The 20,415-nt window shown below is 44.0% G+C and overlaps 1 protein-coding gene across 1 annotated transcript in view; it reads right to left on the bottom strand.

Moving 5' to 3' along the window:
- The window catches only part of LOC146267823 (uncharacterized), a 28,052-nt gene extending 8,092 nt beyond the window's left edge, over positions 1-19,960 (bottom strand). Inside the window, exons 1-6 of the mRNA XM_084667143.1 lie at positions 19,849-19,960; positions 12,002-12,067; positions 10,240-10,319; positions 9,386-9,518; positions 8,783-9,088; positions 8,439-8,535 (exon numbers count right to left, since the gene is read on the bottom strand). Coding sequence (XP_084523269.1) covers positions 8,439-8,535; positions 8,783-9,088; positions 9,386-9,518; positions 10,240-10,319; positions 12,002-12,067; positions 19,849-19,945 — 779 coding nt within the window. The 5' untranslated portion in view covers positions 19,946-19,960. The remainder of the gene's footprint in view (positions 1-8,438; positions 8,536-8,782; positions 9,089-9,385; positions 9,519-10,239; positions 10,320-12,001; positions 12,068-19,848) is intronic.
- Between the last annotated feature and the right edge of the window lie 455 nt (positions 19,961-20,415).

Here is a 20,415-nt window from a genome sequence, read left to right as displayed (position 1 = left end):
TGCAAACATTGCTAAAACACACCCATGCCAGAGACAGGGGTTAGGGTGTGTGTGTGTGTAAATGTGTGAAATAAAGGGCTAAACATATTTAAAAGTGACTGTGTGTGAGCATATTGGAGTGTTTAAGAGTGTGTGTGCATGGATGTTTGATTTGACAGTGAGATAGCAATGAGAGAGGGCATTTGGACTAAAAGCAAAACCAACTGTAATCAGCTTCTATAACAGATTTTACATTTGACATTAAAGTGAAGCTCAGAATAGGCTGACATGAAATAGGCTACACTAACAACTATAATGAGTTAACTATCAACAGTATGTGATATTTATGGTGTTTGAGGCACTGTGAGCTGGAGAGAGAATTCAATACAGACGCAGCTAGAAACCCCCTTCTGGCTTGCATCTTTCCTGCACTGAGTTAACATTGACATTCATTGTGTTTAAAAGGACAAAGAAATAAACTCTTGGTTTTGCATTACATCAGCTATCTTTTGGCTCATACCACACAATCAAAAGACGGCTTGTGTGACCAGCCAAAACATAAGAATGTATTTTGTGAATTGAGAGATACAGTAGTTCTAAAATGGAGCAACAAGAACTCCAAAACAAAACAAAAAAAGACCGAAGTAAAGTATTTTTACTTCGACTACGTTTTCGACCCGCTTTGTCATTGTTTTGTAAATTGACATCCCTGGTTGACTTTTTGACAGTTTGAGTCTAGAGATAGTACCTGAAGAAGAGGGAGTGGCATTAGTTTAGTCCCTGAGGGTATTTTCACTCTCCATTTCACTTTTAACATTGTGATCTGATCACAATAATCTGAATATGTACAAGATAAATGACACTTAAGTGTTATATATTTTTTTTACAATGGGGTGGGATGGGGGATCAATAGGACCGACCAGCATAAACAAGAGCAGGAAAGATAACAGGACAACAAAAAGGACACAGTTCACAGACACAGACTACACATGGGTGAAACCCATCTGGGTTGTAGTGGCTTTTCATATTCCAAAAAGGGGCAACAATTTAAATGAGGGTTAAATGAACTACCATGTAACTACATAGAAATAACTGTAGTGACGACATTGAAGGTAAACTCTTATGTAGTCAAACTTCATATTGGTTTAGCAGTAAAAGCTACTAGACATGAGCAACTTGGTATGAGGGAGGTTAGGCTTTTCAGGGGTATGGTGTTAAAATTGATCTTGTTTTGTTAACACAATGTTCAACTGCTCCATTACAACATCCATTTACCCCTTCCATTCTTACCCTTACACCTTCCCTTACTCCCCCTCCTCCATACGATACACTTTTGTAATGACACTTAAGCATACCATTGTTTACCTGTATGTATGTTTTACAATAGGTATTGCCATGTATTTACATGGTAATTACTGCAACCTGTAAGTAAACTATTGTCCAAAACTGCATTCCAGACCCAATGTGCCCAATTCAATGACTTCAGCCCACTTTAGACATGTGCCAGACCGGGCAACAGCTTGTACATCTCTTATCCCACCATTACATCCCTGCCAAGGTACACCAAACGTTGACCTAATTATACATTGGGTGGGTGAAGAGGACTGGGGGATGGGCAATTACAAATATATTAAGAATTCTGAGTGTCAATCATACATGTTTATGGAGTCATAGTGAAGGCTACGGCTCAATGACTGAGAATGTCAAGCCTCAGTCTAGGTGACGTAAATATACATTTGCATACACTTTGCCATAAACCCTTCAGTTAAAAGGCTTAATCAATTTCACCTCACATTTCAAGTTGTCCAAAAACAAGACAAGTGTTGCCTTCAATCCTCATGCAAAATACACCAACATTTCATTCATGTATACATGTTGTAAATATGAAAAAAAAAAGAAAATAGTTTTGCTTCTAAAGGTAAGCACTTAAGTTTATTTTTTCTTTTCTCCGCTAAGAGAAGTGCACTCTCAGTAGTTTAAACATGGTGCCTTTAAGCATGAACCATATTGTCTGCATTACTTTAACAGTCCCTCCAGCGCACCACACGAGGATGCTGCACATTTACAGAACACACACTGTCAATATTCACAGTCCTTTCTGAAGACAGCGGCCCATTGAACCATAAATAAATATCATCAAAACAAAGAGAAAATGATTTAGTGAAGTAAAGACTCGTCAGTAAGACTTTACAAGTTAAATTAATAAAGCATCTCCTGCGGCTATTCTGATGTGATTCTACTACGTAGAATTAGCAATATAATTATTTGTATATATGTGTGGTATATATTAACATCTGTAGTATTTGTATAGATTTTGTGGAATTGGTGTATAAGCTATGTACATTCAGGGCTGCTTATGTGACAGAAGAAATGTGTCCTTAAATACAGTCCCTATGGTCAATAAAGATTATGAACTTTAAAAGCTTTGCCATTTTGAAATGCTTGACAGAAGAAATTCCATGAGGGGTTTTAAACAAATCAAAAACTATTTTCCAACACACTCAATTAACTTACTGCAACGACAACCAAAAGGCCTGCAACACGACAAAACATGTAAAACATGAACTCCATATCTTTAAAAATGTAAGCATCAAGCGTGCATGAAACTTTTAGACATATTCACATACTGTTTCAAAAAATTCCAGTGTTTCATTTTCAGTAGTCTCTCTTGCAGTCTTAGCTTAGACAACAATATTGGCTATAAACTAAATTATTTCCATATAATATGGCCTTGCTATGGTAGTAAGCGTTTAGCAGCAAGAAAACAAATCTTAGACCATATTCTATATGCCATTTTTGCCATCATAATCATACTTCAAAAAAGCTTTTGGTCATGTCTCTTGGCTTGCCAATGAGTACACAGAGCTGCTACATACAACAAAGTAGGTCCTAAACAACTAAATACAATTTCATTTTCAAGAGCTGAGGTAGTAAACCATCAGATTTGCTACGGTCATTCTTGTCTTTTTTTGTCATGATAAAGTGTCTCCTTTGTTGAATTGACATGAAATTGCTGTATGTGTGACGGAAACAGGCAAAAATCAAATCCAATAAAAAAAGGCTGAGAATCTGGAGAAGAAGCCCTGTGTCATTTGGTCACCTTTGATTAAAAACGATGCTCTTGGTTCTAAAGCATAGAGTTGACGGAACCTAATTTGATTAAACAATGTTAGTTTATGAATGGGAAGGCAATTCTATGTTATGCAGCATGATTGTCATGGTGACACTGAAAAAACCGTATGAATGAATTTTTTCACAGACAAAACTGTCAGAACTCATTCCCACTCTATGCCATCTTTTACATTTGTCTCACACAACATATCAATTAATGTTCTTGCCATCTACTGAGTAGCTACATTGAGGAGAATTGAACCTCTTTTAGATCATGGTCTGCAAGTTAACTGAAACGTTAAACATCCAAAAAAAAGGTTGATATTGATATTAAGTTTAAACGCATTAGTCGTTCTTCTAGTAAAAGAAACGGGACTTCCAAGAATCTCAGAAAACCTATACTGTAGTATATTGCAACATAAATTTGCACATTTCACTGACTCGTCACACTTTTGTTAAACAAATGCTTCTACTAACCATGCAATACACCTGACAGCATGCCTGTGGCTGGTCTTAACCAGAGAACCTCTCGTCCATGTTATCTTTTGCGCGTTAACTGAAGGTTATCCACAAAACGACTACTTTCAAAATTGCAAAGTCCCTTCAAAACGGTCACAAACAAGTTTTAACAATAAGTCGCTTTGGATAAAAGGTTTGTGCTAAAATAGCCTTATCCATGGTTATCAATAGGTTTGATGCAAATGGTGACACTAAAAACATATACTATGCAAGGTACCACCATAGTCCATCGGCACCAACAAAGTCAGGATTCAGCCCTCAAATAAAAGGACTTCCTGGGTCCCATTTGAAATGAGTTTGGAACATTACTATTGGTTTTAAAAGTACTGCAAGAACAATAATAAAATAAAAATACATTTTGAGTTGTATGGTCACCTGATACAAGGATCACTGAAGCATCATGATCCCACATTCTGGAATGTCCTGAGGTATAACTGTTGATAGTGTTGGTAGCATGTACACACAGGTGGTGCTAAATATGCCACATGGTGATAAAAACCTGGTTTACAACGTTGTCGGTCATGGTTTCACTGCATTGATATACTGTAGCAACATATGAGATGAAAATGAAAATAAAAACAATCATTTAAAAAATAGGACATCTTTCAATGATGAAATATTGAAATCATGCTTAATCAAAAAAGGAAATTGTTTTCAATTGAAAATGTTCCCGTCTCTCGTCTTTAAGAAGTTATCCCAGAGGTAATCCTACCTGACTCTACGTGTTTGTTTGTGCCAACTGTAGAGCCACACAGATTTGAAATGTCACAAGGCTTTGAACTGGCACTAGTAGAGCGCTACTGACACTGGTTAAGGTAGTTGTGAAACACCTGACACAGTAGGGTGTGCATATTTGTCAGCCGATGTAAGTTTGAGTCCCTTCAAAAAGTTATGAGGATGAAATATTTTCCTCTCTTTCACAGAAGACAACAAGAGGCACGGACATGTTAGGTATGAGGTATGTCTGTGTGTGTAAAGATATCTAACATAGTAAATTACATACATTTCTGATAGAAACATGGACTTGTTAACTGACAAATTCTGCAGCCCATCCTGAGTTATGAAGGCTACAAGTGAACAGGGGGGGCGGGGGGCGGGGGGGGGGGGGGGGTCGAGCTAGTCAAACTACGCAGCAAAGCGGTACATTTCAGAGTGTTACATAATCTGCCGTGCTTTTGGAAAGTAGCTCTGAGGTTTAGTTGTTCAATAGAGAGGGAGATGAAATTCCGGACAGGAAAAGTTGTCGTTATTGTTATCCCAATAGACAAACAAAAAGGTATAAAATAAACAAGATATTCACAGGAAAGAAGTTGCATACCTCCTTTCAAAAGTCCAACACGTACTTGTAGCGGTTTGGTCAATTTCAGTCCACAAAAGCGCATTTGCCAAGACAGTGACAGGAAAAGAGTTCTCTATCAACCAAGCGTTTGCATCATCATCATCATCTCACAGAAGAAGCAGTGACACACTTCTGGACCGTTCAGTGACGCTCAGGAGAACTTCTGAATCAGCTGATTATTCACAGGGCTGTTCAGGAGGCATGAAGAGAAAGAGGCTCAGATCGAGGACAGTACGGGGCGCCGTTTCCAAAAACGTTGCATTTTGCTTTGCTCCAATTTGAATTGCACGGTATGTAGACGGGCTTAGCATATTCATGTGCACTAATTCGATCGATAGAATGCAGATTCAGAGGGAAATGTGCATTGGCTGGACGAGCGCAGTGTTGAAATGGAGAGGGGTGAGCAGGCGAGTCACGACAGCAATATCATCACAAGTTAATAGTGGTCAATTTCATCATAAGATTGTTCATTACAAGGGACGATTTCTTTAAGGAGTGCATTCAAACTCTTTTTAGGGCAAAAAGGAGTGCTGACTATTGAGTGTCCCCGACAAGAACCGCTACTTACAGTAGACTTTACTCTAATTAACGACCTGGGATTAATAGGTCAAATAAGTGATCCATGACTACGTAGATACAAGTGCTTTTCGAACAAATCAGCATCGTACACAAACTAGTTATGTGTACTGTATAGACGGCTCTTCTACTCCCACTGTATGGCAAATGCAACTAGTTACCCACATCTCAGCTTAAACACAACCACGTCACGTTATCATCATCATCATCATCATCATCAAGAGTACTGCATTGTTTCATCGTGTTGTTGTCGTGTAACTTCACTCGTCTGACGAGAGGCCCATGTTCAGAGGCTCCCTCTTGTTCTCTGAGGACACAGGCTCCCCATCCTCAGATACAGACAGCTGAGAATCCTGACAAGCCCCCTCCTGGAAGGCCCCCTCCTGGAAGGCCCCCTCCTGGAAGGCCCCCTCCTGGAAGGCCCCCTCCTGGAAGGCCCCCTCCTGGCTCTCTGGGGCCTCCATCCCCTCCGACTCCTCCGTGCGGCTCATCAGCTTCAGTTTCTTCTTGGGGGGGTGTTTCAGGGTGCCCAGGCGCTCCTTGACCTTGTACTCCAGGGTACTGTGAGGGATCCCATACACCGTCTGGGCCTTGGACACGCTCATCTTCCCCCCCATCACCACGCCGATGGCCTCCTCCAGCAGCTCCGTGTTGTACTGGCGGTAGCGCCCTCTCTTCTTCCTCGGCTGTTTGGAGCCCAGGTCGGCTTCCGGGTCCGAGGTGGGATACGGGGCCCCTCCGGAGGAGGCCTGACGCTCGGTGTCTAGCGCCCAGAACTCCCTCTCTCCTCCCAGGCTGTCCAGGCCTCCGTTGCTGCCCCTGCGGCCGTGCTTGGGGAGGATGGAGCGCAGCCTCTTTCCAAGGCTGTGGTCACAGTGTGGGTAGTTGGGCGACTCGGAGGCAAAGGAGCCCCACGAGAGGTCTCGCACCTGGGGGATCTTGAGGTCGACGGGCGGGGAGTGGGACAGGGAGAGACCCCGATCTCTGCCGCCCTCCTGAAGGAGTCCCTTGCCACAGGAAGGGGACTTTGTGAAGAGCCCAGCGGCCTCCAAAAGGCTGGGCAGGTCTTTGATGTGGTCGCCGGCCCCTCCGTTGGCCCTGAGTTTGAGGAGGGCGCCGAACTGAGTCTTAGGGCCCCATGCAGAGCCGTTTCTGGAGAGCAAGGGCAGGAGGTCGGGCAGTCTGGAGGTGTGGTTGTGGCCGAGGTTGGGAGGAGAGTCCTCATCGCAGTCCTGGGGCTGACTGACCTCCCGTTTGATGTGCAGCGAGTGAGCGAGAGACGGGATGGGCTTAAGAGGGGCGGAGTGGCCGATATTCTCCCTCCTCCTTCCATCCTGCAGGCTCCTCATAGGCAGCCCGGCCTGTCCGTCAGCTCTCAAGGATCGCCTGATTGGATGGAAGGAAATTGGGTGTAAGCAGAGCTTGCACAGTCTCTCTTTCTAAGGGAGGATGGGTTGGGGAGGGGAGAATGTTGGCCACTCCTTTATTAGATGGCCTTGCTCGGGTAACATCACTTTATCGCTTGACTTAAATATCTGTGTGTTTGTGTGGGCTTCTTTTGAGAACAAAAAGGCTTGTGTTTGGTCATTAGTTTATTCTTGACTTTGGGATTGTCATTTCTTTTTACAAATTGCGAGTCAACATAACAGTAAAAAAACAAAAAACAATAATGAAATAATATCCAGGGCAACAAAAGGAAAAGAAAATATAGGAAAACGAGCAATAACCATCCCCCTGTGGTTGATGCAGTAAAGCAGTCTAGCGTAAAATACCTGAGCAGGGCACAGTGACTGTGGCACCAAATGACTGATTCTAAACTGGAGCCCTTGGTTGATTTTGGGCGAGTGACGTTACCACTAAACAAGCACAGCAATAAAAGAGTAAGCCAGCACAGATGGGATGGATGTTGTGTCTTCAGATGACATGCAAAGAGAAATAAATCACCATATAAACTGAACTGTCACGGATGCTGATACTTTGATGGGAAACCCCATTAAATGCAGGATAAATGTTAGAGTTGAAAAACCCCAACAGGCAATGCGCCCAAAGAGTGCACAGCTTTGTGAGATAAGACCGTCATCGGGATTGTTAACTGGGACTGTGGAAATCTCATTAACCAAACAACCATTGGAATTGATAAGCGGAGCAGTGATCAAGTACAGGAGCAGGGATGAAGGGAGTAATCAAACAGAGTCAAGGAACAAACCGCAGTAGGGTGTAGACCTAGCATGGTGTAAGTCAATATCATTAGGACTGAAGTCCGCTCTAAGCATGTTCTAAATATTCCCTGTGGCCTGATGGGATCCGTTTTCATCTGGGCGCCCTCTTTGAAACCCGAGATCAAAGATCAGCGGAGGAGTAGACGCCAGTAGACGGCATCTGTGGACGTGCTGGCGAAAGCCAGATCAAATCCAGCGCAGCCTCACTGGGCTGGAGATTGAAATCGCTTCAGATGGGCACGTCTTCCCAGAGCTTTGCTCTCTGCTGCTGAACAGGAGCTTGAGCGGGCAACTGATGCTTAATTTATGAAGAAAAAAAAAAACGCAATTTTGTTTCATGCATGCACCGCTTAAAATGAACTAACATCTATGCCATAGTGTATAATACTGCTAAACACAAGGCTGTCAAAGTTAACGGACCGAGTCAACAAATCCATGTTTTCAGTGGAATCTGCTGGTCCTACTTGCCAATTGATAGACAACGCATGTTTTTGAAACACAGTGTGAATATGCTACGTGCATGAAAGGGGGGACTATTCCTGTTCACACTCAACATCCCCACCAGAATATATGATGTCAGCTTTAGCAGGTAGGTGGCCCTTCATGGAGTCCCTATGAGACCATCCCTACCATCACACACACACACACACACACACACGCACACACACAAACAGACACACACAGGTTGCTCTTACCCTCTGAGCGTGGGTGTGGCCTGGGAGAGGGGAGGGCTGCGGACGTGAGGGCTGGTCCAGTTCTGGCCCTTCTTGAGGGACAGGTCCAGGACTCCATCTGGGAAGAAGAGAGGGGGGGGGGGGGGGTCAGGGATCTTGGGTCAACATGGGTCGGTACGCGAGGCAAACAGAAACGGGAGTAGAAGTGTGATTCATAACGGTTTTGTTCTAACGGAATGGCATTACATTGAGAAAGTGACAAAGACTGAGGCCCAAACCAACTGGTGAGGCGAGTCTCTGCTACTAAGGGTTGAGGGAGAGCGCTCGCGTGACACGCGCCAGTCTACCCAGGACCCCCTGGTCACCTTGTTCCCTGGTGTCGGCCGGGGGCTTCTTGATGGTCAGGTCAAGCGGAGAGTCCTGGTCGGCCATGAGGAGCTTGCTGAGGACGGGGTTCAGGTTGTGTGCAGAGGCAGCTGCAGTAACCCCTGGGCTGCCAGCAGGGGGCACCGCCGAGGGAGGGCGCGGCAGGCTTTGGTCTGTGGTGGGCTGGGGGCTGTCCTGAGAGGAGCTGGTTTTTGAGGTATATTCGGCAGCAAACTGGCGAATCATTCGCTGCATGATCTCCCGAGCAACTACTGGAATGTGCGGGTCCAAGAAGCTAGGGACATCTGGGGGAGGGAACCACAAAGACATGGTAAACATCTCCCACAACATCTCCCACAACATCACCCACAACATCACCCACAACATCACCCACAGCGGTGGCCTGCAGCTCCACACATTCCCAGCACAGACTCGGACTGATATTTTAAGACATTGTAGAAGAAGTCTCTTTATGGAGAGATCCAGCATATACTGTGTCCATACAATGTGGGATTGTTATCTACCAACTGTTTGAAGACTTGGAGGTGAACCCTACTGAAGTGGAATCGTAAGGAAGTCTTCCATTGGGACAGTTGACGTACCTTTTTTGTAGAGGACTGCAGTGAGGAACTCTTCTGCTTGCTTCTCAAGTCTGGTGATTTTGGTCTGCTCCTTTCCTAGGAGAGGTTTGGACTCACTGTCCGGCTCCTGGCTGCTAAGACCAACCAGATGCTCCTGGGGTATCACAAAAAGCAAACAAATAAAAGAGGGTCATTTAGCACACCGGAACAATCACAGGAAATGAACAATTTAAGCTGGATGAATGGTATCAACACTGACAGATTGTAAAACCAATGTTCGCTTAAAATGAGTTTCAACATTGTTGCATCTCAACATTTGGGAGTGGCAATATTATTCCTGGTGCAAAAACAAAGAAAATGAGGGGAAAAAAAGTCCTATATGGCTTATGAATACTGACATGACAGATTTGACACAGGGCCAGCTAAGGGGTGACTTTCATGGGTTAGCGAGGATCAGTAAGCCAATGAGCAGAAGAGAACAAAAAAGGGAAGTTCCTTCTTCTAATCTTCTCTCACAAACGGAATAGCTTCAGTCGGCAAAATGATGCATCTCAATGGATCAGGGCAGTTGCTAGGGAATGTGCAGCAAAGCTGCTCTCCAGTTGACATCCATTAGAATGCTCTTTGAATCCAAATGTTCTTTTGGTTGTTTTTACAAGGAAAAGGCAGTTTTAGAACGCAGACTGTTGTGAAGGGATTTGTGAATGATTCAGTTTAACCCTTGCACCATTCATTCAAACAGTCTTTGCCAACTGAAAGATAGGACTCCTGGCTTTTGTGTGTGTTTTTTGTGGTATGCAATGCTAAATGGTGAAAGGTGAGAGGGTGGGGACACAGATTCCAGAGAGAAGCACAGGAGGGAAAAGAGACGCTACCTTCACTTTCTCTCGTCTTAAACAGCAGAACAGACAGTTTTCATGAAATGACCAATCTGACACCCCTTCAGGCTCACAATCTGTAGATCCAAAAGAAAGAGGACAGTTCAGACGAGGAATGGTACACAGTGATCAAATAATACAATAAAAATAAAAAAAAGATATTAAAAAAACTAAAACACCAACACAATGAAGACATCATATTCTGAAACCTCACAACAACAAAAAATCCCAGACATCTGGATCAATGGTATTGTAAATGGTGCAATCAGTTATTTTGCCAGACTCAAACCGCCCTGCCTTATACAAAGAGGAGCCTACACCGTATGAGAATGTGTGTCTGATTGGACACTGACACTTGATGAGAATGCACAAGATACAGCGAGTGTAATCTCCAATCAGATCAAATAGTTTGTAAGACCCAGAGTGTCCATTTCCAGTTAGCTAGCTTGCAATTTGGCTGGCCATGGCCAAATAACATGGGCTGAATAGCTTTCTGGTACAAGCATGTATACATAGAGATAAAGCACAGAAACGCTTAAACATTCTCAAGCTACAAATGATTTCTTTTAAAGAAAGATGGGAGCATATGTTGTTACATTAAAACTTTAGCGAGAGTGTATAAATATAGCAACACGGAGAAAACATGGAGACATGTTGATTTGACCAATGAACTTCACGTTCCAATTAAGAATGAAAGACTTCCAGACGTATCGTTTTGAAAAACACTTTTCTTTATTCCTTTTTTCAGCTCCACCGTACATGTGGCATGAGCGGTTGCCATGGTAATGTATGTGCACCAGGTTAACCTTCAGCTAAAAACAACTTTAATTGAGAACTGCACAATACAGTGAAAGACCTTAGGTAGTTCAAAAGGACTACACAGACAAATGCAGTCAAAGGCATCTTAGTAGGAATGTTGAATAAGCAGATTGCAGATTAGATTGCAGATAATAAGCAGATACGAAGATTGAATAAGCTTTAAAGGGGTTATTTAGAAACAGTAATTGCCAAAACACAATGACACTATGATAAGATGAAGCACACACTGGAATTCCTTTTATTTCCATCATTTCATCATGAGGCAGTTTTACTGAATAGAGGTATTCAAAAGTTGTCTTCCTCCTTTATAAATGTTTTTTTGGGGGTTGCTTCTGATTCCTTGTAGCAACATTATGGTAGGGACCCCTAGCCGGTTTTATAGACTTGACTAGGAACTACAGTGTGTTCTTATATTATGCCATCTCTAATGATCGTCTATGCAACTCGTTTGATGGCTCGAATTGTCCAGTTGTAAACAACAAAAAACAATTGGTATTGTGCTCCTATTGATAAAAAAAAAAAAAAAAAGTGTCCATCTCTGTAGAAGAGGTCATCAAAACCCAAATAAAGCTCACCATTGTTTTGGTAGCATTGGGGCATTGTCAAAATATCTGAAAGATTTGTACAGACTTTAACTCTGGCCCGGCGCCAGCCAAAACACCAACTTCATATGAGCACAATGCCCCCTGTCTCTCTAGCCAGAGGACTGCCTTGTGGAGACAGGAGAATGCAGAGGGGTACAACATGGTACAATGGTGCTACATTGTCCAAACCACACTACTAAAATTCTTACACGCGCGGCGGACTCACTAAATAATAGGCTTGTAATCCAGAAACAGATTTGGTCTCTGTGTGTGTTGTGATACACTAACTTGCATATATTACAGAGTTATACTGACAAATGGTTTTGTTGTGGATTTTTTGGACAATGTTGACTTACCTTTAAATAATGTTAAATCTTCTACCAGCCCAGGCCCAAACAAGCCCTCCAGAATGCTCTCAAAACCTGAGGAGAGGGAAAACACCTTATTAACACACCTATAGCAACAGTAGTAGTCACTCAAACTCGAAAAACCCCAAAAAATACGGTTCCAAATAAATTCACTTCCAAGTAAAAAATAAAATTAAAATTACTTAAACTAATTCCCTCCCCCATTTTGTGCGTGCCATTAAGAAGACCGACTCTTCAACAAGATTGCCCAATTTCTGACTACCCAGAGGCCCCAATATAATTTGCTCCCTAAAAGAAAGTATATCAATTACTCCGCATTGCAGTGATTGAGCACCACCCATTCAACACCTACATCCTTTGACTTTCCTTTTAATCTCCACAACCCCCCCCCACAAACCTATTCTCTACCCCCCCCCCCCACCTGCTCTCCACTTCTGTTAAAGCACACATTAACAGCCCTCACCCCAGCTTTTATTTTAACAGTAAATACATGCACTAGGTCCAGCAGTTGCCAAGCAACCGGAGCAACTACAGAGTTGGAGTACTAGTATGTAGCAGAGCTTAAATGAGCCTGTCAGAAGAAAGATGGTTGGCTGATGAGATATAAGGAGCCTGAATATAGCTGCCCCCACCCTCACCCCCCCGTAACCATAATATGGCTTTGACCGAGGTCACGATAGGAAGTCGTTTTAAATTGCTCAGCGGCCCTCAAATGTTTTCTGCCACCCTTGGCAACCAATGGGCTGTCTCCTAACAAAATACCCAAACTCCACCCACCCGTCACTTCAACAGAGACGCATTCCTTTGACAGGATTTCAACCCCTGTCTGATGGCTCTACATTTGATATCCATTGATGGATGTTACTGTTGGTAGAACGGTAAGAGGGTCTTTGGTCCTAGCTGTGTGGTTGCGGGTTCAGTCATACGAGGCAACACTTACTGACTGTGGTAGGGATGGCTCAATCGTACAATAACATCGGACGCAAGTTATATTACTACATCATACCCCTCCTCCACTTAGGTTAGTCTTACAACTGGATTCAACTACTGACACAAGGGGGCCAACCAAGAAGCTTTAAATATTAAAAAGTGGTGCCGTTTGAAAAATGTGCAATATATATTTGGAGGATCCACATACCCAGCATAGAAGGTTCCACAGCTGCAGAACTAACCAGTCCTCCATTACAAAATTGGAGGCTGAAATTATTCCTTTGTAACACCCAGTATATTATCTGCAAAACTGCATTTCAAAAGGCTCCATTTTATGTGAAGCCTACACTGTCAGCTGTTCTGGTAAATTGTATGCCATGTTGGCTACTACAGTCTCTATACAAACTACTGTCTCTATAAAGCCTCCATTAAACCTCCTGTCTATACAGCAGTCTCTATACAGCCTGTATTCAGTCAACAGTCTATGTACCGTCTATAGTCCATGTAGTCTACAACAATCTATGTACATGCAGTCTACAGATTATGTATAGTATGCAGTCCCCAGTCTATGTCAACATGTTCCAAGCATCCAAGTCCATATACAGTCCATATGCAGTCTACAGTCTCTATACAGTCTATATTCTATGTTGGCTACATTCTATACGACAGTCTCTTTAAGCCCACACAATCCATATTATCACGCCATTGGGTCAACATAGCTGCTCCAAAACTACAACATATAGACGCACTGGAGCATTAAAGAGGTCAGAGGGAACATCTGTTTACTGAACCTAAATCAAAAGATCCTGTCCTACAAAACAAAGCAAGCTCTGGAAACAAGTCACAAATCCACAACATATAGATGCATATATCATGTAGTAGCCCAATACTGGTAAATAATATAGATGAGGGAAATACAATATATGCAACAAAAAAAAAAATATGACATCCTTCTCTGTAGTTAAATTGGTGTACTTTTAGATCGCTCCAACTACCCAATGCTATATTATCCTCCGTGGAATGTGTCGCTCATTAGTCTGTGAATGTAACAATACACCCAGGTTGTTATCTTCACTGGCACTAATCAGACTTCGTTCAAAAGGGATGAAGGGGCGCATCGCTGATTGAATGAAGTAGATCATACTCACTAATGTTTTCAACGATGATAAAAAGCAAGACATGACCCATAAGCCTACGGCATCCATTTCCTTCCTCAGCCAAGAGTGAATCTAATCAAAGGCTGTCATCACTTAAATGCTTTTCTTTCTCCCAGCCTCCGTACCCAAATGCAACCCCCCCCCCACCCCACTTAAGAACAGTAGACAGAGTGAAGCAGAGAGAAGCAGAGAAAAGCAGAGAGAGTGCAAGTGAAAGAGAGTAAAAAAAAAAAAAAAGACGAATCTGTGTGTGTGTGTGGGGTGGGGCGTAAAAGGGCACAAGAGAGGTTTGGTGAAACATAGCCTTGCCTTTAGCGGGAGTATTGGTTTGTCAGTTTCTGGGTTAGTGCTCAGGACTTTAGCTGCAACGCTCCAATCCCATTTCTGAAATATTTCCGAAGCGGTAGAGAGAAACTAGGTCATCCACTTGGGTTTGAGCGATCAGCGGCCACCACATACAACCAATTCTCTTCAGGAACTCTTTTAGGGTCCTTAAACACGAGGCGCGTTTTAAACCCCCTAGTTTCTAGAAATGACCCATCGTTCTTTGGAAGGACGACTTACAAACGGAACGTCACAAAGCACACCTCGTTTAGTTTACGACGGGTCTACATGTCTGAAACCAATCGTCGGGTTTCTTAAAAAGGCATGAAAACAGCATGGACCCTGGACATGCACTGGAGATCAAATATAGATGAAGCTGACTAGTGTAGCTGCCATGCTCAATCACACAGCGAAGCAAAGGGAGGAAAAAAAAATACATTTCATAAACATAACAGTGCACGTACATAGAGAAAACGTGGTTGGGATCCACACACTCGCACATCGGCAACAACATCCAACAAACATTTGACGCTTGGGATTATCCCAGAAGTCTTTCCTCGGTTTGACCATTTGGTGCAAAAGCTTAGGCTAAATCATTAGCCAATTAACGATAGAGTGAAATGAATTAGGCCAACATTCACATCCTGCAGCACAAAGCTGGATATATGGTACTTAAGATAGCCTGGAGATATGATATTAACTAAGCGCGAGGTAAAGAGGTGAGGAACGGAGTGATAATGAGAAAGACGAGAGCCAATAACCATAAAAGGAACCTCTAATGAGAAGTCAAGCTTGAAGGGAGAGGAATCAATTAAAGGCAAAATCCTGGAAGACAATGTGAAAGCGTGCCATGGAAGAGTCCAGCTAGCATGTTTTCAATTGTAATCGTTCATATGCATTATTGTATTTTTATGAAACAAGCTTCAAATCCATGGTTCAGTTCCAGTAGATGAGGGTGGGTGTGTGAACGAGAGTACCACAGTGACCATCTCAGGACTCATCGGTTCCTCGCCCGGATCAAAAAGATCCCTCAAACCAGAACCGTGTGGAACACAGAACACGCGTCTACAGCTCATAAAACACCCCGCAGTTAAGTGTCAAGAGACGTCTTTAATAACGCAATACCCCGACGCAGCCTATTCCGTTAGGAAAACCACCATATTTAGCCTGCCTGCCTGCCCACGGACCCTTCAGTGAGGTCCACAGCCTCGCATGGCTCACCTGCATACCTAAACACAGATCTCAACGCCATGGCAACGCTGTCATTACCTCTCCATTTAGCTCTGGCTGAGCACTCAGGTGCAGGGAGGTGGCTGGCTACTGCAGAGGAGGTCGGGTGAAGCTGTAACGCACACCACGTTGAGCAAACACACACACACACACAAACTTAAACTTCGTAATATTTGTCCGGGGTCTTGCTTAGCGATGACTACATACTTTCAATGACCGTGTGCTTCGGGCTATAAATCCGCCCCATCATCTGTCCTTTCTGAGATCAACCATGTCAGTGTGTGTGTGTGTGTGTGTGTTCACTTAGAGTAAAGGCATTGCCCAATCCCAATCTCCCTTAGCCTTCTCCTGACCTACATCTCCCACCAATCAGGGCTGAGTAGAGAGGAGAGATTTGGAGTGACACCCTCGCCCTACCCAGCAGCACTTAAGAACCGAAATCCCCTTTTAGTGGGCTCTGAGTAACAAATGCCCTTCGGCCCGAAATCCAAACCTTAACCTACTTAAGCTTATTTAATGAACGCGGATCGCACCATTTAGGCTGGGTTTCAGTGTTATTTACTCTAAATCTTCAGGACTACTACAGAGTCCCCATGTTTTACCGTGTGTGTAGCATATTAGATCATGATTTTGATGCTGGAAATCTCGTCTTCCCTGGTTTGGTACAGTGGATTAGTGGAACACCATATGTAGTAGTGTAGTATAAAGGAACCAGGACTAAGCCTACACGGTTAAGTGAGCGATGCTGGCAGACAACCACATTCAGTGGCCCAAAGGCAACATTTTGTTCCTGTTGCAGCATGCTGCTTCCTGTAAAACATAAACAGGAAACGTGACGGGCAAGAGTAACCATGGCCACCAGGCACCTGTTTAATCAAGACGTTGGTTGAGTAAGGATTCACGCCGCTAATTCAGACATTCACATGATATTTTTCCGCGGGCGAGCCCCAATTCCCAGAAACCCGACGAAAGAATAAACAAACGCTGAGAAAAACACACACGTGGGTGCAACGGATTCCCGCGAGCATGTGTGCATGAGCAGGGCTGCGGATAAGTGTTTGTCAGCAGTGTGTGTGTGTGTGTGTGAAGCGGTTGTAGAGTGCATCTGTACATTGGGTTATTTGGTTCAACGTCAATGATAATTCAACCCCCTTGACTTGACAGAAGGCAATAATTAGGCTGATTATGAAGCCGCGTGAGCAAAACGTGTTCAAGAGCAACAATCTCAAGAATCCTAACAGCGTGAATGAAGCCACCGTTTTCTTCTGCGAGGAAACGTCTTGCAACACTGACCATACCAGTGTCTTTCTCTTCAAATGTTAATAGTATGCAAACATTTCATCATATAGCTGCAGAGCCATTTCCCCTTTGGCAGCTCTTAATCTTCTCCTTCTCTTCCCTCCTTTTCCTCCTCTTGCTTTTATCCTTCTCTCTCTCCCCCCCCCCCCCCCCCCCATTTGGATTTTCCTCCTCATCTCTCATCTGCCCCTTTCCCCTTTCTTATAGATCGTCTCTTGATTCTCTACCCTGGCCTTTGGGGTCTAACACTCAGGGACACACCACCTGCGCAATATCGCCGTGTTGCGCAGAAAGTTCTATTCATTTCAAATTTTGCCCAGCAACGTGTTGCGCATGTGATGAGTATATTGAACGCATGAATCAAATCCAATACCTGTCCGAATGTATCAAAACATCCAAGGTTGTGCTAGCTAGCCATTCTTTGCATGTAAATTACAATTATGGTGATATTCCGAGGCGGCAAGAATAATATTCTGCTCCATCGTGGGGATTTTGTTTTTGTCCCGTTGGCTGCGTTCAAGTAGTGAGGTAGGTTGCGTGCAACACTTCGCAATCATGCAGGCGATTTGTCCCTAGCGTAAGACTCTGCTCTCCCTCCCCCTCTGGTAGCTGTCACCCAATCAGAAGCCACTCAGTCTCACCGCTGCCCCCAAACACCGCAACAATAACAGTAATAACAGATAATAATAAGATTATTATAATAATTACATCAAACACTGCTCTCGGGCCAAAGTATGTGGGGGGAAGCAAAGACAATGAACTGGTTTTGGACGTGGGGGTATTACCACGCTTTAAAAGCAGCGCAGGTTTTCACCATCATATGACGCTCACATGCAGCAATGCCGACCCTGCCCCGAGCTGCACAAAGGAGCTCATTGACATGCACAAGCCGGCAACTCATTCTTATGAGTATACTCTGGAGGCTGGTGGCTAGCTAGAGACTGGTGGCTAGCTAGAGGCTGGCGGCTAGCACCCAGGGACAGTGGGCAGCCAGGGGGAGAGATCTCACAGCAACACTGGAAGCTTTCCATCCACATGAACTCGTCCAATCACACCAAGGGCCAAATCCATGGAGCGCTTTTTAAATGAACATCTTTGAGCTAGCCGAACACAGGGTGGATATGCTAGACAACCAAACAGAAACACCTCTTACGGTTGTTTGGGGAATTTTCTATCTAGAGCACCGAGCCATCACCAGGCTGCATGGTGATGTAAAGGGCAGGCGCATGGTGGCTACTATCCACTCCCCCCCAGCCACCAGTAACACTGTCTGTTTTGAGAAGCCCGCTGGACCCTTCTAAAAACACCAACAAACAGACCGGACACAGGCAGCGGGCCAGGCTACCTCAAACACGGCTTTCGCCTCGCCGACGACTAGGCTAGCTGCCACCAGGAGGGTTTAGGGTTGCCATCCTACAGCGGACACAAGTCCCTTGCTCCACACACACGTCATTCCAAACTGGTTTAAAAATGTCAAACGAGTCCAAAAAGGCACACGAAGACCCATGAACCCACGGAGTTAAGAGTGGGGGACTCAGTTAGCATACAGGATAGACGGACACACAGACACACAATAGTTTCTGCTGTTCTCCACAGGACAATCGATCTCCTCTCTCTCTCTCTCTCTCTCTCTCTCTCTATACACATGAAAACACACAAAGATGAGGACAAAATGTCCAATTCAAATTCAACAGGGTGGTTGACGGTAGCGTGCAGCACAATCTGTCCACCCGAAAAAAAAAGCGAAACAAAAGCCTGGCCTTGTTGATGTGGCTGAACAGAATCACTCTGGACTGCAGGCTAGTGAACCAGGCTATGCAGGCTAGTGAACCAGGCTATGCAGGCTAGTGAACCAGGCTATGCAGGCTAGTGAACCAGGCTATGCAGGCTAGTGAACCGGGTTCACATAGCAGCCCTATCTGCTTCACAGTACATGATCTGCAGTACTTACTATATGCTCTAGACTTTCTGTATGTCGCTTGGATAAAAGCAACTGCTAAATGAAAATAACTTAAATGTGAAACGTTCCATTTGTGGGTTCAAAGTTGAGGAACACTGACTGTCTGACAGAGTTCACACACAAAAGGTTCACCAAACACCTTTACAGTAAGTTTGTGTTAATGCTAAAATGATGGTGAATGTATCCATGGAGTGTAATAACACAAACACTCGTGCAATAGAAACAGGTACAACTGAGACAAGATTATACAGTCATTGTAAGTAGAAAGGTTAAAGCCATTCCAATATAACAGAACCCTTGGACACATTCCATGTTCTTGGACTTATCCAGCCACACCAGACAAGGATAACCTAGAGGGTGCAGGCCAACTTACCTGCCCACTGCAACGATGTAGGATATAAGAGAGGAACTTAATGCTATTTAATTTAAACAAAACGAGAACATTCCCCTGAGCCTGGCGTCTAGCCCTACTTCCTCATTGCAGCAATGCGCGCACCCGACAGATTGTTTGAGCAAAGCTTGTTGACCCCCCTGAACAACCACGAGCATCGCCCTCCCCCAACCAAAATACTGTAAAATTTCACGGGAACGCGCGGCTCGGCAATTCGCTGTTGGTGGAGAGGTTTTAATCGTGCATACGATTGGCACTCTCTTAAAAAAATAGCCCACGTCGTTTCCTAAACGACAACTGCATTACAAACAAGCATACAAATGAAACATTTAAGAATATAAACACGAACATTTTCTAACAGCAACACACACGCAGCCGTGTCAGTTCCAGGGAGGAAACAGTTGAGGACAAAAAGTCGCTCCGTGTTGCCCCTCACGGACGGGGCCAGAATTTTAGAACAGCCCGTTTTACGCACATTTACCGGTGGAGCGGCATTTAAAAAACCTACCGGACAGTTTCGGCGTGTTTTACAGAGCATCCTTACCTACACAGTGGATGAGTTTGTGGCGCCACGAGTCAAGTTCCTGCCGAAAGCCGCGCCTCTCGATAGTGCATTGCTGCCTCTTGCACAAACTCGCCATTTTCTACCGATCTCTTCCGAGAGCGCGCACGTTAGAGGAGAGGGGGATGCGCGCTACAATTGCAACGGGCGCGCGCCGCTTTAGCACCCAGTACAGCTCAGTTCGTCAAATGTAATCGGGGAACCTACATAGAAATTGTGCTACAGTCGTTGATCCCCCCCCTCTCATACTGTTAATTATGGTATGTGATTTGATACGGTTTTTATGGCGCAACTTGTGGACCATTCCCCATCACCACACCTGCATGGTGCAAAAGTAAATTAGAAAAAACTGGAGAAGTTTATTTAAAATAATCATGCGACGTGCATTAGAATGACCGAATCGATCAACTGATCATGTGCATCGGATAGTTTATTATTACCATGTATTAGCCGACACAGCAGACTACAGTACATCTATAAACCTGTTTTACCTCTACTGTTCCTGCCACTGACTCCATAGTCTGCTGAAATACACCAAGCCAATCAGAT

Source organism: Hypomesus nipponensis, chromosome 11 (genome assembly GCF_054491055.1).
Source record: "Hypomesus nipponensis isolate SF chromosome 11, ASM5449105v1, whole genome shotgun sequence".
Taxonomy (NCBI): Eukaryota; Metazoa; Chordata; class Actinopteri; order Osmeriformes; family Osmeridae; genus Hypomesus; species Hypomesus nipponensis.
The sequence above is the reverse complement of the archived record's forward strand: the minus strand, read 5'-3'. Positions and strand labels throughout refer to the sequence as shown.